The 25,591-nt window shown below is 45.7% G+C and overlaps 1 protein-coding gene across 3 annotated transcripts; it reads left to right on the forward strand.

The window, feature by feature from the left end:
• Nucleotides 1-25,209, forward strand: PPME1 (protein phosphatase methylesterase 1). 3 transcript variants are annotated; one of them, XM_026085154.1, is made up of 14 exons: nucleotides 1-1,770; nucleotides 8,891-8,984; nucleotides 11,949-12,041; nucleotides 14,678-14,735; nucleotides 15,328-15,379; nucleotides 17,233-17,387; nucleotides 17,688-17,778; nucleotides 18,164-18,229; nucleotides 18,950-19,085; nucleotides 19,837-19,966; nucleotides 20,655-20,699; nucleotides 21,648-21,712; nucleotides 22,463-22,530; nucleotides 24,016-25,209. In XM_026085154.1, coding segments are annotated over exons 2-14 (999 nt in total). In that variant the 5' UTR covers nucleotides 1-1,770; nucleotides 8,891-8,945; the 3' UTR covers nucleotides 24,017-25,209. The 3 variants fall into 3 exon arrangements, with proteins under 3 accessions (XP_025940939.1, XP_025940937.1, XP_025940938.1); XM_026085152.1 differs by having other exon boundaries at nucleotides 3-1,770; nucleotides 23,492-25,209; XM_026085153.1 differs by having other exon boundaries at nucleotides 4-1,770; nucleotides 18,950-19,082; nucleotides 23,492-25,209.
• Nucleotides 25,210-25,591: the final 382 nt, after the last annotated feature.

Genomic DNA, 25,591 nt, shown 5'->3' on the forward strand with positions numbered 1-25,591 from the left:
AGGAATTTCTTGACTTGGGAGCAGGTCCATTAAAAATGTCTTTAGACTTAACATCCAGCAGTGCTGGTAAGTTGATTTTTTTTTTTTCACAGCTAACCCCTTCACTTGGTACCCAGCAGTTCCCGGTCTGGAGCGCGTTGTTGTTCTGTTCTGTTGTTGTTTTTTGTTAAGCGACCAGACGAGCCGTGTCAGACGCGACGCTGCGGTGTGTGGTCGAAAGCAGGTCGGAAGAAGCCGAGGGTGGAGCGAGGGCCGTTGCTCTAGGCAAGCAGAAGCGTAATTTAGTGCGGCGCTGAGATTTCTCAAGCTCCGGTCGCCCTTGACTGGAAAGGCAACTTGAGAGCGGCAGGACGCTTTCGTCAGCGCGTCGTTTCCAAACGCACTTGGAGATCATCCATTTTGCGAGGAAGCTTTCTGCCGTTTGTGTTGAGGGGTTTTTAAGCAAAATCAGTTTTATAGCTTTTTCTAGTATGTTGTTCAGAGGTTGATATGTATTTCGGTAGTTCCTAATAAAATGCCACCTACCACTGCATTCAAATAGGCGAGAATAGGCTTTTTTTTTTTCTTTTTCCACTTCCAGTTTTGCTGTTTTCCAACGAATAGTTAAAATGGCTGCTGCAACATAGTTTTCACAGGCTTTTGCAGTGCTGCGAGCCGTACGCTTGAATTTCTTCCTATTTCACAGCACATTGCACGGATTTCAGCTACCTGGCTTCCCCTGAATGACGACCCCCCTCCCACGTGCAAACGCGCACGTGCGCGTGCACTGTTCCAGAAATGCCCTCTTCTGCCAGCTTAGCGCTCTCCTGCCTTTATTTGTGTTTAAGTGCTCTCCGAATTGTTCAACTGAATCGAACAACGTTATCGCAAGACATTTTTTTTGGAAGGAAGATGGTGCCGCTCTTTGGCTCATGCTGTACGTGAAAATCGCACAAGTGAGAGGAGCTTAAAGTTCATTTTTAAGTGTCTATTTTTTATTTTAAGGAGCAAATCTGTCTACAACCGCATTTGAAAGGGACCACGTATATTAAGGCCTTAATCTGAATCACTCCGTTGAAAGGGAAATAAAATCGAACTTTATGGTCAGAATGCTTTGAGAAAACCAAATAATGGAGTTTATAAAATCACTAGTTAAGCAGAAGGACCAAGAGCTATGGAACCGGCTCCTGACAGCTGTAACAGCTCCTGCGGGTGCAGACCTTTTTATATTTTAAGTTTTTCACYGGTTTGCTTATAGAGCTAGCTTATTCAAGAGTTGAGAATCCAAATGGGAGTTGAAAATGCGGAAGAGTTTCCATTTCTGTTCCCATCTGCGAATAAAAATTGTGCACGATGTCCTAAGATCTTTTTGTTATCAGAAAGGGCATGATTGGATCTCATCTGTTTAATTCAATGATGACAACTGATGTCTCCCTTTTAAAACAACTTTTCCTGAAACTTTTTTTGTAAAGAAACGATGTATTCAGTATATTTAAGGCAGACTTTAAAATACCGTTTTTGTCAATTTTTAGGCTTTTAAAATACAACTTGCCAGGCATAGTGGTTCTTGCATACTAGATTATATTTGATATGCCTTGTTGGTCAGGTTCAAATACGGCACAAGAATTAACTCTCTTGAATCACGTGTGTTAAGTTCGATCATTGCTTAAATAGTTGTAAATATGTTCTCTAGGTCAGCAGAAAAAAAAAAATGCATCCGAAAATGGTTCTCYGTGTTGGGTACAACTTTCCTGTAAGAAAATAACTGAAAGCAAGCCCCTCTGGAGATTGGTGAGCAAAATGGGTTTTATTTAAGTCAATCCGCGTGGGCTCCTGTCGCTCGGGGCTCGCTTGCAGTACGTGCACGTTTTCCTTACGCGCTGAAGAGGACGAGCTGCACAATAGGATAAAATTAGCTGTAGACAGTGCCCAGAATTTGTTTTGTGATTCTAGTTTAATACAGTTAGTCGCCTGGAATGGAGTTGCAAGATCATTCTAAAAAAAAGTTCTTATGTTGGATCCGTTTCTGTTTTGGTCTGCCGGCTACTTTAAAAAGCGGTAATTAGTTCTGTCAGTTTAAATATTTGGTCAGCAAAATGTTGCTTCGGCATAGGAAGGTGCAAAATCACAGCTGCTGTTTACTGGGCTCGCTTCTAATTTTGAATGTGTGTTGATGTATCGCTGAAAAAAAAGAAGCTCTAGAAGAATAATAAATTGAAGATACTCATGTGTTTTTTTTCCTTCAGAACCAAATTGTGCTCTAGTGCATTTTCTTCAGTGCTGTGCTGCGATTGCTCTGTGTGGTTCAGACACCAATGTTTCTTTAAAAATCAGCCATTGCTCAGCCTTGTGCTGAGACACCGGACATTTTGTGGAGAACTGCATGTTTATTCTTACCCTTTTAGGGGCTYGCTATGAAATCGGAGGTCTCCTAGGCTCTCCCAAGCATCGTTTGGAAGCAAGTATTTTGCTTTAAATTGCAATCCGCAAATGTTTGCATCAGAGGTGACAACAGGTTTCAACTCCCAGGTCCTCTTCGCTTTCTGCTCTAATTCCCCTGCAAACATTAGGAGTTCTAGTATTTGTTGTTCACCGATATTTCCTATATCTGACACAGAACTGCTAACGTTTTCGCTGGCGTCGTTAGCTCTTATTAAGCTGGATTTTTGAGGTATTTGCTAATACTTCTAAATCAAACAGTGTGACAAGAAGTAGAGAGTGCCAAGTTCCCAAGGAAGGGCTCGGCTCTGATCTCACGGGTTCCTACTGCAGCGCTCTTCCTCGCTCTTCCTCAAGGATCTGTCTTTTTAGCAGCCTCTGACCGCCTGCTCTTTGAGAGTTGTAGCAGTTGGACCTTTGCTGCCAGGAACAGCGGTGGAAGGAGGTATAAAATACTCRTCAGTCTTTTGCTTGTGCCCTTGTTCTTCTAGTTTTATTTCCTGTTCAGTTTTTCTCCCGGCGAGGTGGAGAATTGACCAGTCTGCTTTCACTCTTGCTTAGGAATTACGGACAGCTCTTGTAAAACRGAGCAAAATTTAAACCGTTTCAGTCCACAGCGGCTCGAGGAGCTTCAGACCATGCCTACCTGATCGGGCCCATCCTGCGTGGATTTGCGCAGCTGCCGAAAGGAGCAAACCTCCCTCCTGCCATCCCGCCACTCGTTTTCATCTTCTCCGTTGTACCGTGTTTGGGTGGCCTCGCAGGTGGCCAGCTGGAGAACAGATTCAGTTGAAAACTGTTTTTGTTGTCAGCTGGACCTGTTGACCTGGAGCAGTTAAGTCTGGAGGAATGGGGAAGGAAGGGGATGTCTTCTTCACTAGCAGCGCAGGTTTATTCTGCGTTACAGTGATTGCAGTCTCGGAAAGGAGAAGCCTCCAGTTACCAGGAGAAAGGGCTGCACTGGGTCAGCCTAAAAAGCTTGAGAYTGATTTCAAGGTCTCCAGGTTATCTGATCTCATGAGGACATCTGCCTGAGAGACACAGGGGGAAAAATGGGCTAAAAAAAGCTTCAATCTGAGCAACTGAGGTAAAGTAACTCACTTCGCCCTGCCCAACCTCTCGCCCCAAGTCACTCCTGGCGTTGTTTTTAAGCAGATCAGGCTCCTTAAAGTCTTTCGCTGCATGACGTGTTTTCCAGCCTTAGTTATGTGATTCTTCRACCCCGCTTCAGTTTTCTCCTTGAATTATTGACTCCAGCCATAGGTACAGTATTCCAGACACGGTGGCACCAGTGCCTTACGCGGAAATAGCATAGTCTGTGCTGCGATTTGAGATCGTCCTTTAGATGTCTGAGAGTCACGTGCCGCGCTCGCGCTTCGGACGGTGTAGTCAGCCGATTGACCGCCTGTTTCCGGAGACTCCGCTTCACAGGTCGGCGTGTCCTGGTCAGTTAATGTGGCTTCTGTCTCTGTTCCTAGCGATGTGACTTTATTTTTGTTAGTTCTGTGATCGGTTCCTCGTCGGTCAGAAAAGGAGCAATGAAGAGTTCCTCCCTACTGGATGTATTTCATTTCTGTATGAAGAAATTGTCGTGTGCTATATCTTAAAAACCTGGGAACGTTTTGCTATTAGCCAAACGAGACTCCTATCATATATCTTTCAGATTGAAACTCTCCTGCAAGAGAGAGTTCCCTACGCTTAATAGGGTATGCCACCGAGTCGCAGGAACGTAGGGCTGGGAAAGAAAGTCCTCTCGCCCAAGCAGGATTAATGAACGCTTCCTGTGTAACTTGGCTATTGGTAGCTGATTTAGTTAGTGCTCTGCTAAATGTTCCTTCTGCTAGTCCTGAATGCTTAAAAATCTGCTGCTTATTAGTAGCAGCTCTGAAATAGGTATCGCCACTTGTGACGGGGAGGTCGTCTGAGCCAAAGATCTTCAGTAACAACTGAAGCAGCTCCGATTCCTCGTTGTTGTAGCTTGGGCTTGTAGCGTTGGTGTGTGACTGTGAAGAATTCGCTTCTGGTCTTCTGTTATGCTCAATTTTGATTCTAAATATCCGGGACTTGCGCTGTTGAAGGTTCATTTGATTTCCTCATCCTTCCTACGTGACACTGCTTTAATGTCCTTGCGTTAGTCAACAAGTTAACGTGGCCCTTAGAATATTGGATCTCTTGTCCCTTGTGTTAGAGGCTGTCCATACCTTTCCAAAGTCCTTTCCAAAAAAGTGGATTAATTGGTCACGCAACCAAAACTCTTCACCTTATGTAACACCAGTCACCAGCTTACATCAAGGTTGGCCCATGTTCTGCTCCTCTCCTAAGTGTAGGAAATACCACTTACCTCTTTTTCCTTTGAGAGCCTTTCTAATTAAAGTCTAAGGTGTCATGGGGTAAAAAGGAGGATCATCCCCTCATTAGTAACTAGTTATCTGCTAGGAAACAAGGAGTTAGGAACAAACTTTCTGTTCTCACGATGAAAGGGAGGTTACCGGTAAGTTCCTGCTGTTTACCAGATTTATGGATTATCTGGGAAAGGATACAACCAGGGGGATGACTATATTTGCTGATCAAGCGGATTTATACAGGACGCTCGAACCAAAAACCAGCTGTAACATGCTGAAAAAAAGTTTTATAGCACTGAAATGCAGCATTTTAAAAGGCCGCTGGGATTCGGTGTCATTRACTGCACATCCTAACTATAGCTGCGCAAGGGCGGTGTGATAGAGGTTGATAGAGTCGTTAATATTGTAAAGAATAGGCAACTATTGTATGGTGGGCTTAAAAGCAAACAGAAGTACTCCTTTTTGCTCCAAGCGTAATTAAATTGTGGCACTCGTCGTCACAGATGTTGTGAAAGTAGCTCTGGCTGGAGCTGACTCATATTTTATGTGAATAGCTAATGGAAATTACCCTCCATTAGTGTAACGCGGTGCTGAGGATGCAGCCCCGGGAGATCCCCATCCTGATTACAGCGAGAAGTTGGAGGCCTGTCGTACGCTGTTGCCTACTCGCAGCCTTTCTCACTCGCTGTGCTGGTATCTCTTGGTGATGGGTTACAGAACTGCACGGACCTTTGCTATCTCTTGTTATGTCGGTTCTTGGGCTCCTAGAAGATAACGCAATCGTAAGTGAGGCAGCTTGAAGCTTTATCGATAATATGAGTTCGCTGTAATTCCTAGCAAGTTCTTGCTTATCAAAATCAGCATTAGTTGCTTTTTTGGATCTTAATCTGCAGTGGGAGTGCCTTCTTCTTCCCCCCTAGCAGGATGTTACTTAGACATCTTGGCAAATGTTGTCTCTCTCTTCCTTGAATACTTGGACACCTATGCAGGTGTGCTTGGTTCTTGCCAATATTACGATGACTTGTCATCTCTGCGTGTATCATATTGCTCTGTTCTTCTTGATCTACAGCATCCTTTGAGAGATGAAGATATGAATGTGATTTTTTTTTTTTAATCTACTCAGAAAATGAGATTAAGCTGAGACGCTGGAAAGGATTAATATTTTCTGGATTTACGTAGGTGTGTGACGTCTCGTTTAATTGAAGCTTGACAAGAACAATACTGAAGTCTGGAAACCCACAGAAGTGAATTTGAAACATTCAGGGGGTGGATGGTTTATGTTTCATATTCTAGGAATATCAGGGGGAATGGTTTTATTTCTACAAAATCAAAGAGCTGCTTTCTCTGTTCTTTTCTGTTTCTTTAAGGAAGCAGAGAATTCTGTAGAAACTTCTTCAACAGAGAAGATTTTCTTCTGAGAAGGTCTTTCACCCCCCACACCCATGCCTGCTCTTAATATTCTGTGCTGATTGCCTCCCCCAGAAGAATTCAAGTGCAAAAAGCCTGTTAAAATGGTGCACTGTTACTCATCCTGTATGCTGGGCTTGAATCTAGCCTGATTATGTCACTGCCAAAATTAAGCACTACCCTTTTAGCCTTACTGAGTGAATATAAGCCTGAGAAACAGATTTTGCATCAACTGAGTCATCAGGAAAACTCTGATTGCGGAGCCTTTCATTAGTAATGGGGATACGAGGAGAGGGCACAGCTGCACCTTTTGATTGAAGTTAAAAAAAAAAAAAAAAAAAAATTTGGTTTATCAACTGGGCACCTTCGAGAGTCCCAGATTATGTAATGTCCGGTCTTCTACATTCACCCATTACTTTATGGGGAATCGTGTTCCCTAAGGTGCTGGATACAACCGGATATTAGCACCAGAGGAATGGCTAATTTAAGGCATCATTTATTGCAGTGTCTTGTGATGCACCTGTCAAGAGATTGCAGCAGAAATTGGCCTTATTATAAAGAGGAGATGAGTCTCTCTGCGTATGAGGAATAAAGCCTGTGATTCATGTTTTGGAAATGTGCTGCTGGGAAAACCAGGCCTGGTTTTACTGCCTCCGTTCAGGTCTTATTCCCTGGGTCTGCAGAGCATTGGCAGGAAGGTGCCAACTTGCACAAAAGGATGCTGTAGCTGTTGACCGTGGAAAGTGGGACCTTGTTTCCCTAGGTAGGAGAAGATAAAGATTTAGGGAGCTGTAGTGACCTGTTGGGTGGCCTGAGCCAAGCGCTCTGGGAGGACGGCTTGTATATATGTCTTATAAAGGACTACGCCTGACGGCTCTGCAGACCAGTGGCTTGCAGGCTGGATGAAAGACTTCCACAAGTCCATCACTGTCTCCAGGTGCCCTACAGGCTCGTCCAAGCGTGGAGGAAACCACCGCAGGTAGAAGTAGTTATTAGACGCGAAGCAGATTGGTGTTCCACCTTGCTTATAGACAGGGAGTTGTCCTTCCACAGGTAGCCCTGATGTCTGGATTGTTCATCGTAATGCGAGTCGTTCTCCAACGCTGTAGTTTTGGCCCCGCTCCAAAGCACCTTCTCTTCCCCCAGCGTCCACCATTACGGTTTTCCTGCGTAGCGCCCTTTCRTCAGTGTTTGGCAAATGATGTGACAGATAAAGAAATCTTGCTTCTGGGCCTTGGTTCCCTAGTTTGTGCTAGATATTTTGGCATCCAGGAGTCTCCAGTGACTGGAATGTTGTTGGCCAAACTTTACCTGCCTGTTCTTTTTGATGAAGGTAAAGCAGTGTTTCTATGTGGATGGATTATGGCTTTTAAAGGAATTACAGAAACTAACCTGGAAATTATTGGAAAAATAACTTGGGCTCTTTCCTAACTTTCGAGTGCCCATCATGTCTCCTTGAGCCGTCAAATAATGTGGCAATGGCTTGATGTCATTGTAGTTTTGCCTGCGTAGGTCTAAGCACACGGAAGGAGGGCAGCTTGGGGAGCATTTATTGATCTTTGTGGTGGTGATGGTCTCATGGTCCTTATACTTAGCTGAGGCAGTATAGATGTGGAAGCCTCGACTGAATTTACTTGATCTTGTACTTCTCCACTGTCCTGACATTGCCCCGTATACAGAGTTTTAATATTAGAACTTGTTTACAAACACGTTCAAGTTTTAATCATTGCAATAGATTCMAGGAAACCTGAGCTGTAATTAAAACTTGCTGCTGTTAACTTCAAATATGACGGATTTAATTTATTCTGCTTCCAACAATGTTTCTAAGCAGGCACCCTTCTGTAAACCTCAGTTTAATTTTCTCTCCATGGTTTCTCTGTCAGCCCCTCAATGATTGGGGCAGTTTGGTTTTCTTTTTGGGTGATAATTCTTACAGAAATCAGATGCTGCTAAAAGAGGAGATTTCTAGGAAAGCTGTAATCTCACGAACAAGTGCTAATTTTTATTTTTTTTATCAGATGCGGAATTTCTTCTGTCCTGTGCTTGATTAGTAGTAACCTTCCGTAAACAGCTGACACTTTACTTTTCAAGCGTGTGGTGTCAAGGTGACTTCTGAGAGGGATATATTGCTTTTTTTTTTTTTTCTTTTCAAATTGTGATTCATGGGCTGAGTCATAAATTTAGGATGACTTCCTGCATTCCAGACACGGAAATGCTCCCAGTCGTATCAGCGTCGGGCCTGCTTTAAGGGTAGCGCAGGGCTATTAAATAAAAAGATTCCCCGACTCTGACTTCGGAAGCCGCTGACCCGTGGCACATTGCAAGTTGGGAGGTTGTGCTGGGAAAGCATCGCTGCCTACTGGCCCCGTTCTTACTCTTTTTCCTTGGCGTGTGCTGTTGAGTGCTGTGACAGGCTGGGATACCAGGCCAGCTACGCCTTTGCTTTTGTCCAGTGTGCCGCTCTTACGCTAGGTCTCTGTAATCGATAGGAGCAACACCGTTTAAAACAGAACGGGGAGGGTGTTGCCTTACTGAATGTGAAATGGCTAATATTGCAGTCGAGAGGGAATTTCCCTTGCGTACCGTTTGCTTCCAGTCCTGAACTATTTTGTAACATTGCCGTATTGTGCTAAATGTCAGTAATGACCACTGTATGTTAATTTAAATGAAAGACTTCAAAATACCTCTTTCTTATTGATTTTCTTTTTTTTTTTGTCTTGCAGCCCTGGAAGAAAGCGTGATTTTTCCCCGGTGCTTTGGAACCAATATTTTGAATCTATGGAAGATGTTGTGGTAGAAAATGAAACTGGCAAGGATATATCCTTTTTTTCCAGGTTGAACTTTTCTTGGGGTAGTATCATGCGTCTTTTGAGTTTATTGGGGTTTGCTTCACCTCTTTCGTGCATTTCTTCTCTTCCTACCTTCCCTTCCCCAATTTTTTTCTTTTGCATGGATTAGTTTCAGTGACCAAAGCTGCAGCTGCTCAGCTGACAGTTAAGATGTTATAGAAGGTAAAGAAACCTAGTAAGGTTGATTCCTGGTATTGCTTTCTTACTTTATTAAATGTTAATTCAAGCAAGTGTTTCCAACAGCTGAATAATACATTTTGCAGGGAGAAACTCCTTAGTTCATGTAGTTTTAAACCAAATCAAGATCAAAGCTGTTTATTGATTTTATTAATGACAGTTAATTAACCAGCAGTCCGTGAACTCTATGTTCAGGGTCAATATCTGCAATGCATCGGATCAACACTAAACACTTGAAGAGTTAATAAACGCCTGCAAATTTCTAAACGCTCCTCTATGACTAATTCCAAGAAGTTCTATTCCTGCGTGCACATCACACACTCAAACATGCCCACGGTCATGTGCACCCCGAAGCACAAGCGCAAGCCCACGCGCCCTCTTCTAGGAACGCGGGATCCCTCTACTTGCCTAYACCCACTTGCCTACGAGGTGGGAGCTGTGGGTGCTCCGGGTTACACGTACCCGTGCTGCTCCCCGTCGTCGGCTAATGCACGTGCAGGTGAGAAAGCGCCCCGCGAGTGACGTATGCACGCTCGTGGTGTGAGTGTTGTCATCTACTCACTGGAGCGCGGACATGGAGGCTTCTCTGGTCCAGGCGGAGGTGGTGGTGCCAGCAGGGAGACTTCTAGCCGTGTCAAACCAGGTTTTGACTGCTGCTATTCCCACTCCGAGGTCTTCTCCCCACATTAAAAATTTTCATGCTGCTTTAATGCTCCTTTTGAAGCCGACTCCGCTTTGTAAGTCTTTCTCCAAGTCTTCCAGGTACTGTTTAATCCAGCTGATGGCTGCTGTCCTCTTTGATGTGCTGAGTTTGGGGCAAATGCCTTCATATGGCTTTGTGCGTTCCCTTCACGCACGCTGCGTACGCCTACTAGCTGCTGTTATCCAGGCCGTTTGCTGAGCGTGGGACTGAGACAAGACTTCCCATCAGCTCTGCCCAGAGCTCTGACAAAAACGGTTTGAGAAGTGCTTCCAGGTCTTCTGACCTGCCTTACTGTCTGCTCTGGACCTCCCGAGGAGCCAGGCAGTAAATCTGTCCCACTTTCAAACATATCGCCAAAGCCATTCGCTGTCTCGGCGCTCTTCTCCCTGGCAGCTCTCGTGAAGGGAGCTACTGTGCGGGATCAGGGACGAAGAACCAGGCTTCAGTTTCTGGCTCTGTCAGTCATCTCTTTCTGTGTGAGCTTTGCTAAACAGCTCTACACCTCAGTTTTTTTAATTCACTGACCTGTGTAAATATCTTCAGAGCTCTTCCTGGAGCGCGTTGCAGGCATGCAAAGAAGCATTCATAAAAATTCTTGCCATATTTAATTGCAAAATGAATCAGTTTTTCCTACTGGTTTTTAAATTACACAACCTTGTAGTTTACATAGTTTACATAGTTTTTAAGCATGCATATCCTAGCTCAGCCATTAAAAAAAGCAAATTTCAAACTATGTCAACCCCAAATTTTGAGTTATTAATTATTTCTCTAATGCCAGTAGCACGTGATGCTTTAAAATGAGAACAATTCTCTCTCCTGGTTGTTTCGCTCAGCTTGTCGTTCTTCTCTGCTCTCAGCAACTGCGCTTGTCCGAGTGATCCTGTGAATTTTTCATGATTCGCGCCTTGTCTGCCTTTGTAACCTGTCACGCACACCTGTGAGGCTTCATAAATAATGACTTAAAAAGCATAACAGACCTTTTTGGATGGGCGATGTACATAAGCATCTTCAGTGAGTCTTGGTTCTTTGGGATTTATTGTGTTACAGCTGCACCTCATCACCTTTAACAGAAGTTTAGGCTCCTGCCGGATAGGTTTTAGACAGATGTGTACTGTGGAAACAGCTGAATTAAGGAATGGAGTTAGTGCCCGCTGTACTGTTGCAGCTCTGTGAGATCTTCCTCGTGTGAACGAACTCCGGCTGATTGTGCTGCTGGAGCTGACACAGCTCACTGTAACCGAAATGCCTTCGAGAGCACCCACGTGAACTGTTCGCGACTAGCAGCTCCAAAGGGCCCTGCAGTATTGAGCGGAAGAATGAACAGCTTGGCTGGGAAGCTCCACTAGCACAGGTAGATTTGTCCGCGGTGGAAAAGAGAATCCCTTTTCTGAAGAGGTTATAATCTACTCCGAGAACACAAGGAGAACCGTGGAAGGGGGTGAAGTGACTTGTCTCATCTCTTCATCACGGCTGTGGGAAGCGAACACGGATATCGTGACTCCCAGTTCTGTGCCCTTCCCTAAGTGACGCTGGTTTTAGTGATGGTTTAACTCATTTTTCCACGTCTCTATACTGTAAGGTGACCTCATGTACCTTAGTCAAGCTTCTTTACTGGTGTATATTCCAGAGAGTAATTGTATTGCCCTAAGAATCGTGGTTACAGGTTTGTCTGACGTGTTTTCCTGGATATAATAGGAAAATACGTGTGAATGAAAATTGCGTGCTTCAAAGTATGTGCTGCTACTGCTTTGATTTTTCTCTTAGTTGTTTGATTCACTGTTGTGCACAGGGGAAAATGGGTGTGGGCAGAAGATGTACAGGTGACAAGGAGGAGGAGACCTGGGTGGTAGGAAGACAACTTGTGAAAATTAAAGCAGGTTAAGTTTTGCTCAGGTTATACTTGCACATACTGGTTGATCAGAGGCCGAAATGAGGCCTTGTTTAGGCAAGGGTAGAAATGAAATACTATTGAGCATGCTGAAGACTCCAGAATGTATTAAACTCAATAACTTGTTTCAAGTAGCTTTATGAAATGTCCTTAACTGTTCATACACTTTTCGAATTTACAAAAGCGGATCGGAGGGGCCTGTCTTGCTGCTGTTACATGGTGGAGGCCATTCTGCTCTTTCCTGGGCTGTGTTTACCGTAAGTAAGCTGCTGATTTATAGTATATATGTGTGCAGATACTGTCTTCCAAGCGTGGAAGATAAATAACCATTCAGCCCTGTTAAGCACGGAAAAGCCAGTTCAGAAAGCTCTGTGTCTTATAGTTTCCTGGTGTACACCTGACTCAAGTCTTCTACGTGTTTCACTGTCAGTGCATATATTAAATAGGCAAAACACCTCCAAAGGTTTATTGTCTAGGCTTTAGTTAGCAGCAGCGTCCAAAACTACATCTGCCACGTAACTTGGATGTTTTAATGAAGTACCAAGACGTTGCTCGTCACAGCATATCCRTATTTTTCTCAAGCCTGCTTTTCCATGACTACTGGTGAAGGTTCGACAGCTTTATCTCATCGCAACAGTATCATCTTTGCATGGTTGAGGTCCTGTTTGACTAGTCTAGAAATCTCRTTTGCTGCTTAAGCAGCTCTCGGAAACATAAAGTGATGTGGTGTCAATAGGACCAAGTGCTGTGGACTGACCAAGCACTTTTTTGACCAAACACCCCCTCCTCCCTAAAAAAAATAAAATAAAAAAGAGGGAGTGAAGGAAGAAAACGGTATTAAAGGATTGCAGGTAAAATAAAAGCACTTGCAGCATGCGACTTTTTAATCCAGGAGCTCTTAAGTTGTCTAGTACCCTTACCTTAATGGGAGGATGTTATAGGACAACTCTCACAGAAGTACCACTGCACGGATGGAGTCTGTACGTCTGCTCTGTACCTCTGTCTGTGTCGTATGTTAGCTTTTTGCAGGTCAGTGATCTTTAGACCAGTTAGCCTTTAAGTGGAGATTCAAATGAGTAACAAGAACGAACGTTTTACAAGCGTTATCACCAACGGCTTTTGATGACTGCTGTTGAGTAATCCTGCTACTCAGCGATGAGACATATTAGAGCAATCGTTTGCTAACTGGGCTGTAATTTTGATATTGAATGGTAGTTTGACACCAAACTGGGTTCATTTACACGTATAACTTTAGCTCACCCAGAAACTGCTGCAGATGCAGGGCTCCCGAAAGTGCTGAAGTGGGTGGTCTGTAGTCCCAATAGCAAACCCGATATCATTTTTACACTTCAGGATCTGGACATAGTTTATTGAATATGGTAAAGTGACTGCAGTTATAACGCTGGACCTTACAGGTACTGCCTTTTTATGCTGCTGTTAGCGATTAGCCAAGTTAAATGATATACAAGATTCACATAGATCGGTGCCTTGCACCTGACTATGCATCTGGAGAGAGAAATTGCTACAGCAATTAGCTCATCCCTTTACGTAGCTAGTATCAAATTATTTCTTGTATGTGTTTTGAAATGAAAGCGTGTCCCAAGCAGTCAAGTGGTAAATGTTTGGAATGAACCGGAGCTTAAAAAACCCCCAAAACTCAAATGGGAAAGCGTTGAGAGTAAGCCTCTATAAATACAATAACAGCCTGCGGGAGCGGAGTGCTCCTTTCTTCTTCTGCCTGTTGGCCTGGTAGCTTCCTGGACGATGGACTCGTACTTCTCTTGCCCAAAGTATTTGAGTTTGGGTAAAACTCAGGGCGTTGGAAAGCTTCCCGTTCTGTCACATCATGTTGCTGATCCTCTTTCTTTACTCTCCTCTACGATGGTTTGTTTTTTAGCAGCAGACTACTCATCTGACTAGGTGAATTATTCCTTAGCTGCATAAGCACCTTACAAATTGAGGTTTCAAGACTTCAGCGGCTCTTAAATTATTAACTTCTGGATTCAGTAGTTGGGACAGCAACTGCTACAGTCGTTTAGGAGCTGAATAGCTGAAGAACCAAAACACGAGGCATTTTCATGGGTAATTTTCAGATCTCTGCCAATTATGTAGGTGTTTCTATTAAGAATCTCTCAACAAATTCCCCCTTTCTTGCAGGGCCRTTATTTAAATAATCGATGATTCCCTAGCACAGCAGTCTTCCTTTCAGCGAAGAATGCCACTTAATCACTGCGATGCCTGAAATAACTTATGTAAATCGAGCTGTCAGGAACAAATAAAGAGGCGTAATTGTACATCAGCCTTATGTTACTTTAAAAAGATTCCTCCCTTGTCGTTCCCCCCCCACCCYTTTGTACTAATCAATTTTGTACATTTTGGCATTACTGTAAAACTCCATTCTTTGYGAGCAAACTGAATGTGTGCTCCAAAAGCAGCTGTTTCGTCTTGGTGTCTGCTGTATAGCCAAGGCTAATTTTGGGACACGTGGGGCTTCGGGGAAGGGGGGGGGGCATTACTTCGGCGTCTGTGCAATCCCACTGCTGCGCTTTGGTTTTCAGAGGTGCTACAGAGCTTGAATTCGTTATCCTAGGAAAAACATGTAATGTCTCCTGCCCTGTGAAATAAATGTCCTCGGAGATGGCGTGAACAGTGATAGAAAGGACGGAGTTTTAGTTAATTGTGGATAGGTAACTATAGGGAGTTTATACGGAATATCTTTCTTGCTTTCCGTGGGACCTTGTGCCGTCCAGGTTCAGCCACTTTGGCAGCGGAGGGTACTTGTTACGCCGTCCTCGCATTTGGTGGCGTTTCAGGGAATGCTTAGTGTTACTAACCGGCTTGTAGGTAAGCKGCGGCACTTTGCAAATTATGTTCTCCTTGTCCCTTCTTGCAGTCTGCAATCATTAACAGGATTCAGTGTAGGATCGTGGCTTTAGATCTCCGAGGCCATGGTAAGTAATAAAAAAAATWTAAAATCACGTAAGTACATCTATATATATATTTTTAATATATATATTTGCAGTTGAATATAAAGGAGATGTAATGAATCCCTCCCAAAATGGCYGAGTTCGGAGGCTAAGAAACCATCCTTAAGGCATCCTTATTTTTATTCAAAAGCATGGATGGAGAAGTGGCTTCCAGAYCTCCACAGCTCTCCGACCTCACGTCAGAGAAGCTGGGACGCCTTGTGCCTTTGCGTGAGGCAGTGGGCTTGGTCCTTCCTACATATTGGCAGCAACCCCCTCCTTCATATTTTCCCTCTGTAGGCAGTCTCTGCCACAGAAATAGGTGTGTTCCTTAGTTTGAAGATACATTGCAAAAGTGGAATGGACATGGGGAGTGTTTCTTGCCCCTAAGTTATCATGTGATACAGTACCAACTGTTTCCATTAATTCTGGGTGTCTTAAATATTCRTATTAACTGAAGTAGGCTCTTCCTTAACGACTGTGCCAAAAAGCTTTGTGCAGTTCCTGCTGCAAGTCCTGAGGAGTCTGAAGGTTTTCAGCTTATGTGGACTTACCTTTTCTTATTGTTTTTTTTTAGGAGAAACAAAAGTTAGGAATCCCGAAGATCTTTCTGCAGAAACTATGTCGAAGTAAGGAAACTTAGGCTTTCTCTTCAGTATTTCACTTTTYACAAATCTTTGTTTTGTTTTCTTGACTGAACTAGTTTGCTTTTCTCGACGGAAATACTAGAAGAYGTGCAACCTCATGCGAGGGAGATGGGAGATAGTTTCATTTCACATGCTTCTGGTAGCTGCCTCTTGCTTTCCTTCCATTTTGGGATGGTTCGAAATTTACTTGAAATTATACCTCTACCAGCTGAGTCAGGTTCCAGACTGGCCTTGTTCTGTAGATGCCCTCAGGTTTAAACCCAGTTTAAAGATCAGTAGCTTTACGCTTTAAACCAGCAACACTCTAAAACACGTACTAGAGATTTCCTAATAGATGGGGAAAGGTTTCCTCAGACATAACTGACTTGGACATTTTTAACTTGAAATCACCGCTTTGGCTCTTCCTCTGCTCCTTGAGTGAACATGGAGAGCGTGTTCACCTTGACTGGAGGCATCCCCAAAGCGTGGGTCACACTGAGACTTCCAGGTGTGGAGGCAGCTGCTTTTTCGGACTGTAATGATCTGCTTTGGGATGCAAATCCCCCTCTTGACAAGCTGTAAGAAAAGCAAATACATACCACTAAGCCCATTAGGTTATGTCCACGTTTAGCACAAAGAGACTCTTTCCTACGAACAATTAAGTCATGAAGGACTTTGTAACCTTCCTATGAACAAATCCACTTGGTCTGTTGTGGGGAGGCCATGTGTGAAATGTGTTCTGACTTCCATTGTAGACCTTACTGCCGCTGCTTACAGCTTGTCAGCTCCTGATGTGTTAGTGTCCTGAGGAGTTGCCGTATGAAATAATTAGGGTTTGGGGTTTTTTTTTTAGATCTGGAGCAGCACTAACATGGGCGAAAACAAGTTGCCTTTTGTTTTAAACCTTTCTGTCCTCTTAGCAATGAGCTTGAAAGTTATTCCTAGTCAGCCTTAATATTGGAGCATTAAATTATAGCTGTTTTTCAGACTTTTTTAAATCTTTGAGTCATTTTCTCTTTGACGGAGCAAACAAGCTAGTCAGCCTTCCTTTTGACTACTTTCCCATTTACGAGGTGCTCAGGTTTCCAGCTCCTGTGAATTTTTTGTCAGGAAAGCCAGTTTGGATGTCTTTGAGTCTCTCTCAAACTATTGTGGTCTTCAGTAGAGTTCAGGCCTTGGCTCTGCTGTTGCTTTGGGGTTTTTTGTGAATTGTGTGAGCCAGCATTCACTATTGCAGTGACAACTTGAGTATAAGGACCTGGAGGTAGGTGCCTTGTGGAAAAGCCAGGGAAATTGCTCCTTGCCCTGTAGCAGCTACACTTCAGAGAGACTCTGAATCTTGTTTATCTCTGTCTTGGTCAGTAGGGCTTGGTTATTTTAATTGGAAACCGGTTTCTTCTTTCAGAACTGCTAATTCCTTAATCTACACTTCCATGCAAGAGGACTTGACGGTTCTCTCACCTTTTATTTAAATCTCCCACCAGCTAATGTCAATGTAAAATGTTCTCTTCAGGTTTCTTTGTTGTTAATGAGCACTTTCCCTTAATAGCAAGGGAACTTATGTGTTTATTCAGRAAAGCATTGGCTTGAGTGATTTCCGGTGTTGGTACCTAAGCGAAACTAGACAGTGATAAGAGAATATGCTTGTCGCAATTATTTCTGGGTTAAATGAGCAGATAGAGAAGATTGAAGGCGAATGTGCGGGATGGGGTCACCTAGCATTGGGAGGGAGGGAGCGGACAATTTGGAGCAGGGTATCCGTCTTGGATCTGCATTTTCTCCTCCCGTTTTGCAAATCTGCTTCAGAAATAYGTCAAGGTAGAAATGCCGACTGTGTGTTTATCTCAATTTGGCAGAGACGTTGGAAACGTGGTCGAAGCTCTGTACGGGGACCTCCCTCCCCCGATCATGCTGATCGGGCACAGCATGGGTGGTGCCATTGCAGTGCACACAGCGGCGGCAAATTTGGTGCCGAGTTTACTGGGTCTGTGCATGATAGATGTAGTGGAAGGTAAGTGCATACCCTTGGGTATGGTTATCTCCCATAGCGATCTTTTTTGGTTATCCCTGAATCCCTGAGTACGGAGAGTTTTGCTCGGTTGTTCAACCAATGCCAGTTCCCTCCTCTTAACAGATGCTACCTGCATAAAATATGCAGGTATGAGTAGAAGGCTTAGGACTACTCTTCTTAACTGCCTTAAGTCACCAGTGAGCCCCAGGTCTCTCTCAGGGTATTCCCTGGTAGCTGGTCCCATTTAAAGGGATGAGGCAATTTATCGGATGCCGTAAAGTAAAAAATACTTGTTTTTAGGTACAGCCATGGATGCGCTGAACAGCATGCAGAACTTCTTAAGGAGTCGTCCCAAAACGTTCAAGTCGCTGGAGAATGCAATCGAGTGGAGGTAAGGCGGGGGCTTAGGTGCCCTCTGAAACCACTTACCTTTTTAGCCTGGCTCGTGGAGGAAATAAAGCTCATATGATTTGTCTGTTCTCTCCCCGCTCACTTCCCCAGCTATCGCCGCCAATTCCTTGGTTGATTTGGCAAGGAGAGAGAGACCTGTAATGAAACATGCAGGTCGCAGTGACTTGGAAGATTCAAATAAGTCAGCATGTAGCGTGAGCCGTGTATCTGTATTCAGAATGACTTCTGAGTACGGACGGTTTGGGGAAACTGTGAACTGTAAAGGGCTTTTGCTTCTATTTCTGGGCCTGCTAGTTACTTACAAATGTACCTGTTTGACTTCCGTTTTATAACTATTTCTGCCTTTCTCCCAATTTTTTTTCTAGTGTAAAAAGTGGACARATAAGAAATCTTGAATCTGCAAGAGTTTCCATGGTCGGTCAAGTCAAACAGTAGGTTGTTTTTTCTTTGAGCTATTCTTCAAATCTTCTTGTATGTTTTACAATACCCATGTGACAAAACATAAACGCGCCTGAAAGTGAACTTTTCTCCTAGCAAATACAAGTGTCCTGTCATTTGATCGCAGTTGATCTCCCCAGCAGCGCTGAAGCGTAGTCACGGCGCTTTGAGAAAACCTGGCCAAAAGTTCCCTGGGGCAGAGGACTCCACCAAGAGCCACGTTTTAAAAAGTTAACTACTGCTGGTTGCRTCTTCCTTGTTTTGGCTGCCTTTTTGTATACGTTAAGGAAATAGATATTAGTCTGAGGTGGCTGCAGAAGTGTTGGCCTTCTGGGCAGAGTAACTTCCACTTCTTATTAGGAATTGTTTAATTGTCCGTTGCGTTTTAGGAGTGGTCCAAGGTGGGTTTGTGGGGGGATCAAAGTGACCTGCCTGTGCCATTGCAATGCTTGACACATCTGGAGCCTTTACAAATGTGTGTCGTACTCTGTAAAGAGAAGCGGTCGCTTGTTTGACCTCCTCCTCTTCCTTTGAGTAGCTGTTCACACTCGCGTTTGCGCTGGGGGTGCGTTTGCTGCACAGGCACTTTTACGCTCGGCAGGGGGATTTTTCTCAGCCGGTGTCCGAGAAATTACTGACCGCTCGAGGTTAAAACATGCTTGTTTTTTTTGTTCTGTTTTGGAAGGAATCCGTTTCTAGCTTTATTTTCACAGGTGTGAAGGGGCTGCCAGTCCTGAATGTCCTAAAGCCATAGTGGAGGGCATTATTGAAGAGGAAGAGGAGGAAGAAGATGATGATGAAGGAGGAGGCTCTGTCAACAAAAGGAAGAAAGAAGATGACACAGAGGTGGGGAGTTTCTTGCTCTGTTTTCAATTCATTTGTGTCTTTGCACGGAGCTCCCCTACGAGAAAAGTAGCTGGCAGTTACCCGAATCACACCAGTATAAATGGGAGCAACTCCAGTGACTTAAAACTTTATACGGGGGCTATTGTTTTCTTCTTTGTCTTGCACTGCTGATTTCATCTTGAATTATCAATTTAAAGGGTGTGTTAGCAGGCGCGTTTAGTTTTCTTTTCTCAGATGTTTCCAGATTTAGTGCACACGGCCCGAAATGAGGCTTCTGTCCTCCATGAAGAATGCTCTTTTCTGAGCCTTGGTGGTATTTTTGCTCGTTAAAGACTCATTAGCATTCAGGAGGGCGCACAGCCAGTCGCAGCCTAGGAGTCTGAAATCCTCAAGGGACATAAGGTGCCAAGTTGGCTACGACTGTGTTTCCGTGTCACCCAGGCCTTGCGGAGAGCCAGGTCTGCACGTTCTGACCATGCACGAGCTATTTCTGCTAGTAAAAGCAGGCGAATTGAGACCCCTGAAAACTGCAGGGCTGGGGTAGCTGCTGCCGCCTTTCCTGCTCCCTGCTTCTGTGCTTTGGCTGTGATGTGGAGAGAAACTTAGGAGCGAGAAGAATTGTCCGCTGGGAGCGTAATCCGCCAGAGGGAGCCAGTATTTTTTTTTTAGATACGCTTCCAAGCGACGCTGTGAGTTCATTTTGCCTGAGCTGCTTTACTGATGGCTAACGCGGGGCTCTTTCTCCTTCCTGCAGACGAAGAAGGAGCACCTGTACACGTGGCGAATTGAACTGGCGAAAACGGAAAAGTACTGGGACGGCTGGTTCAGGGGTTTATCTAACCTCTTCCTCAGCTGTCCGACTCCAAAGCTCTTGCTTTTAGCTGGTAGGTATCTCCTCCAGTTTTAAGTTCAACGGCTCTTCACTTCAGCGGTGTTTCACCAAATGCTAATGTTTCGCTCTGAGAATAGCAGACCATCTCTTCCATCCTGGCTTTTCTATGCATCTTGAAATGCTATAAGCCACCTCATTTGATTTTTTTTTCTTTTTTTTTTTCCCATGCTGATCTGGAATTAGATCAGAGACTCCACTATCAAAATAGCACATGACGTACTGTGCGTTGCTGCAGTTGGACAGGTGCTTTTCTCGTGTGACTGAGATGACGCTGAACAAACAGGGCCCTTTCAAGCTGCCCTTCAGCCTCCACTACGTTTATCCTTTCCTACAGATACGGGCTGTATTTGAACTTGCACCCAAAAGTCAAAGTATCAGTGTTTTACAGCCAGTTATAGGCCCTTTTTGGGCCCCGACAGGAAATGCAGAGCTTAACCAAGCTAAACACCCTTTTCAGTTGTAGGGAAGGATGTGTTTTTACATTTTTTTTGACTAGGATCTTTCCTGTCGCTTTACTCTCCCAAAATGCAGCAGTGAAGCGTCCTAGCGGGTATCAAAAATGATGTTCCTTTTGCGTTTTTCGCACCAAATGTCTCTTTCAAAATCGCTTAGTAAAGCTCTGCTTAGACAGCCGTATCCTCTCTGGCTTTTCACCAATACCTCTGTTTGTTTGAACGTAGGTGTTGACAGGCTGGATAAAGATCTAACAATTGGACAGATGCAAGGTAAATATTTAATATTGCTACTGTAACGCTCTTTTTGGGTGATAGCTTGTTGCCGTGGGTACGGGGATGAGAGAAAGCTGGAATGGTCTGTTACCGGGTGCAGTCTGTATTGAAACAAAAGCGCGTTAAAGAATCCAGTCAATTCCGCAGCTATTCCCGACTGTCTGTGGTTGTAGAAGAGGTGGAAAAGTTGAGAAGGGAAAGGTCTAATTAGTGCTTGGGCAGGGCTGTTGCCATGGTTTTTGTTCAGTCTAGTGTTAAACGTTTCCAGTAATGGGGCCGCCGCACTTATCTGGGGGGATCGGGATGATCGCGAGGATTTCTTTCTAATCCGTTTTTCCCTTTTTAATGTCGTTGCTGTTGCTCCCGGCTAGAACGTTTGGGACCATCCAAAACCATCTGGTCTTCTGTTATTTCTGGCAGGCATCAAATAAAAATTAAGCATCTCCATGGATGCATTTTTCCTTCTGGTCCCAGCTTCATAAGTTTCCAGAGCAATCAGTACTGGAAAGTAATATGGGTAGTAGGATAGGCATCGTGTTGAGGTAGATCTGACAGCAGTCTCAACTCAAAGATAGTCTCAGCTTTGGCAAGAAGCTCTAAAAAGTTTTGCTTCATTTGTGGCTCCCGGGAACCTACTCTAAGTACAGCTGGGAAAGATGAATTAAGCGGGCAGTTCTTGCTTTCTGGTGGAACTGTCTGCCGCGTGTATTGTAGAGTTTGCCTGCAATTCGTCTGCGTGCCTTGATCCCGCTTCCCCCGGATGAATATGGCGAGGTTGGTTTGTGAAGAACGAGAGATCCTTTTTGGAAGAGTTCATAAATTCAGAGTGCTTTTAAGGGACCGGTGTCTTTAGTCTTTAGTCACAAGAATTGCCTGCCTAAACCGTTGCTGGTAGAAATTAAGACCGCTTTAAAAAGCAGCTGCGGTGACTCTCTCGATCTGCAGGGAAGTTCCAGATGCAAGTCCTCCCGCAGTGCGGCCACGCGGTCCATGAAGATGCTCCGGACAAGGTGAGCTCCGCCGCAGGGGTGAGGCTGGATAGGTCACTGTTTTCACAGTTTAAATGCAAAAAAGTTCTCTCGCTTACTCTGCAGCCGAGGATTATATTTCAAGGACCTTTTTGGCAATATTATAACTGGCTATTCGCAAAACAGCTCGGATTAAATCACATTCTTTAAGCTAGCTCGAAAGCCTGGGCTAAGACGCAACACGCCTGGGTAACTTGAGGCACAGGGCTTGGCTAGGTTAAAGATTTAACTCTTGGGCCGGCGTGGACTGATTTATCCTCCCTGCCTTTTCTCTCCAAGTTTTTCCACTCCCTCTAGTGTTAAGCTTGCAAGCTCTTGGAGTTGGGCTGTGTTTTGCTAAGCTGCATGGCTCACTTTTTCCAAATACGAAACAAATGTGACCGAAGCAGTTGGCGGACGGACGGAGCGGTGCTGGTTGCGTGTATTGCTGAACTTAGCGTCTCGAGAGAAGCAGAAACGCGATACGGCCAGCGGAGCCTGCGGTTGGGAACACCTGGTTTCAAAGCTTGCTCTGCGCTGACTGCCGCGAACGTAAAACTCGGGCTTTGCGCTTCAGTTTACCGATATGAAATAGGGATTATCTAAACGTAGCGAGCTCTTAAGCTTGACCACAGCACGGCGGGGGGGTCCGGAGGAGAGGCGCTGTTGCTAGAATCGCCGCAGCCTTTGCTGACCCACTGGATTTCTTGTCTTCGTGTCCTTTTAAATTCTGACCAATCTCTCCTTTCTCAGGTTGCTGAAGCTGTCGCGACGTTCCTGATCCGTCACAGGTTTACAGAGCCCATCGGTGGATTCCAGTGGTAAGTCTCCGCGGGCGCTGGCACCGTGCGGTCCCTTGGAGCAGCGTTCTGGCTCTCGCTGCGCGCGTTTGCGGCTCTCGGCGTGGGAGGTAGCTTGGAGCTTTGGCCCGATGCTGAGCGCGGCTTCTAAGCAAACAGGTTTGAACCGCAGCCTGTAGCGTATATGTGACGTTTTGGGTTCAGGTTGACTGAAAAGGCTCCTAAAGCCTCAGTGACGCTACCATAATTCGATAACTGAACCAGGGCTTAGGCAATGCCCGTGGAAAAGGCACTGATCTATCTTAGAGTCATCTCCAGGTGAGTGGTAGCATAAGCCAAGCACGTTTCTTCAGCAGCCCTGGCAAAAAAAAAAAAAAATCCCGCTGCTTTCACTTCGGAATTCCCTCGACAGAAGTTGTAAAGCCCCAAAACGTGCGATACCGTCGGACTGGCAACGCTCGAAGGGATCCCTCGGGGAGGAAACGGCATGAATGCGGGCCTGTCAGGAGYGCATATTTTTAAACCCGGTGAAAGGATGTAGTGTAGGGAGATGTGTAAATGGTGGGAGAGGGAGAAGACGAGCGGGCTGTGCTGCGTTACAACGCTGAACCTCCACCGGCTCTTTGGCGACCCGCGCGATCGCTGCGAGCCTCTAAAGCCTGTCGCTTCTGCTATTACGCTTGTCGCGACAGCGGCTTTAAAACGGGAGGCCCGGGGGGCGTGAGGTGGCTTGCTAGCCRTATTGTGCGATATAAAAAGCTCCTGTGCTTCGCTATTCCCTGTTTTATCGTTGTTGAATGCATCGATGTTGATTTTTTAACCCGCACGATGGATTAGTTTGTTTATTTGTAGGCCGAGGTTTGCTTTGGGTAATCGGCTAACTTTAGGGTGCCACAGCGTCAAATATTTGCAGAGAAGGCTTGGATTTTAACGCGTGACGTTCTCTCCTCTCTCCTTTTTTTTTTTTTTTTCCCCCTCCTAGCGTCTTTCCTGCTTGTTAATACCCCGGTGTTCCCGTTAAATACCCCGGTGTCCTACAGCACTGACTCCCGTTGTAAATAAACTGCACCAGAGGCCACTGTGATGTATCCATATCCTTTCATCTCTCCGGTCCAGCCGCAATGAGAAGTTGGCGTGAGATTCGTCCCCTAGAACTAGTTCTCCAGGATGGGTAAAGGGTTAGGGACTTCCTTGCTGGGAAGCAGCTTATTTGGAAGACCGTGCGAAGTTCTCCGGACCCCGTGGAAGCGGGCTCCTCTCCACTGCCGCAAGGAAAGACCTCCTGCAATCCCGAGCGGTCCGTCGTCCCGATCTCCGCGAATTCTCAGGCTTTCTCGGACCCAACCGCAAAGGGGCTGTTGGCGGTCCGGATCCTCAGAGGGCATTGCGGCAAATCCAAAGACTTCGGGATTTCTCCGCGGGATCGCCGAACCGTCTTTGAAATGCCCCTTAGGTTCGTTTTTTTTTTTTTTTTTTTTTTTAATATATTTCTTTCCCCTAACGCAGACGAGAAATCGGCTTCATCGGGAGCTCAGGGTCCGTCTCGCCGCGGCCAGCCTTAGGGGCGAAGCTGCGGGAGAAGCCTGGAGGCTGCTTCCCTGTTCAAATTCGGACGGGAACGTGAAGAAAACAAGAAAAAAGGTGGGAGGGGAGGGGGACCGCGAGCTCCGTTTCGGAGCGTCTCGCAGCCTTCTCAACGTCCGGCTTCGGCCGTCGAAAGCGCCAGTCCTGGCTGCCGGCGTTTTGCTCCGTAAGTCACCGCGTTCGTTATCGTATCGGTTTCCCCGTGACCTCGATAACCTCCATCCCGCTTTCGGCTGCGAGCTGATTAAAGGGGAATTATATACATTTTTGAGTGCTTTTGCCCCAAAAAAATGCTCCTGCTGCAATTTCTCCTCCCTTTTCAGGGAGGAAGGAGCTGCAGGCGGGGATAAACCCGTGCTTAGGCCAAGGATGAGCACACTGCGGAGACGAGAAATGTTCCTTTTTGACTCATTCGAAGTTGGGAAAGCCAGAAAATGCCCCCCTCCCCCCCTCGATTCCCAGCTTTCTGCCGCATTTTTTTTTTTTCCACGGCCTTCAGCTTTTTTTTACTGGTTCCGTGTAAAAGCAGCCACGCCGGAAGGGGATAATCCGCATTAAAAGGATGCTGGTTTTCTACCGGCGCTTTCGGCTCTTGAGGAATCTCTCCTGCCTCTGCTTCCGTTGTGGGATTCAAGGCTCAGYGGAAACTTTCCCAATGGAAAATCCCAAGGTTTGGCAGGAGCAGAAGACGCAGTTTGGGGCCGACTTAAAATTTTATCTTAAAATCAAACCCGGGGCCGCTTTTGCCAGCTCCCGGCTTACACGTATCCGCCAAAATTCCCGTCAAAGCAGCCGCTGCCGCGCGGCGCCGCCCCCCCTCCCTTATTTTTCCCTTTGAGCCTTGTCTTTTTGTCTTTTCCGCTCGGCCCGGGTTTTTGTGCCGCTGAGACACCGCTTAAAAACTAAACTAAACTAAACTAAAGGCGCTGCAGTGAAGAAGGAAAAGCCGCCGCRGCCAAGAGCGGCGCTCCGGCTCGGCTCTCCTTTCCAAAAGGTGAACGTCCGTCTGTCCGGCCGCTCCCCCCGCTCCGCGTTCCCCTGTGAGCCTCGTCCCCTCCGCGTGTCGCTCCATGTCYGTCTCGCTTGCCTCCGCCCAATAAAGCGTTTGTGAACGGCCTCGGGTCCGAGCTGCTGCTTTCCCCACCTCCCTCTCTGCCTGTGGCCCCCCCCCTCCGGAGCGGCGGAGCCACCATCGGGCCGGAGATGTGGCCGGATCCCACGGGCATCACGCCGGCTTTGCCGGTGGCACGAAGCCAGGCAAGTGTTGGGGCTTCGCGAAGCTCTGGCGCAGCATGAGTGCTCTGTTCACTCTGAAGCGGACTGATAACCGCAGAAATACCTTATCCCTAACTCCCTGCCAGGCCTTTTGACAGAGAGGCTTGTTTTAACCCCAGGTTGGGAGAAGGAGCAAAGGGGGCCGAGAGCAAATTTGGGGTCAAGGCTGGAATTGGAGGTGTGGGGCATTTGGGGGGGACACGGACCCCCTTCAACCCGGTGC

Source organism: Apteryx rowi, unplaced genomic scaffold (assembly GCF_003343035.1).
Source record: "Apteryx rowi isolate R43461 unplaced genomic scaffold, aptRow1 scaffold_660, whole genome shotgun sequence".
Taxonomy (NCBI): Eukaryota; Metazoa; Chordata; class Aves; order Apterygiformes; family Apterygidae; genus Apteryx; species Apteryx rowi.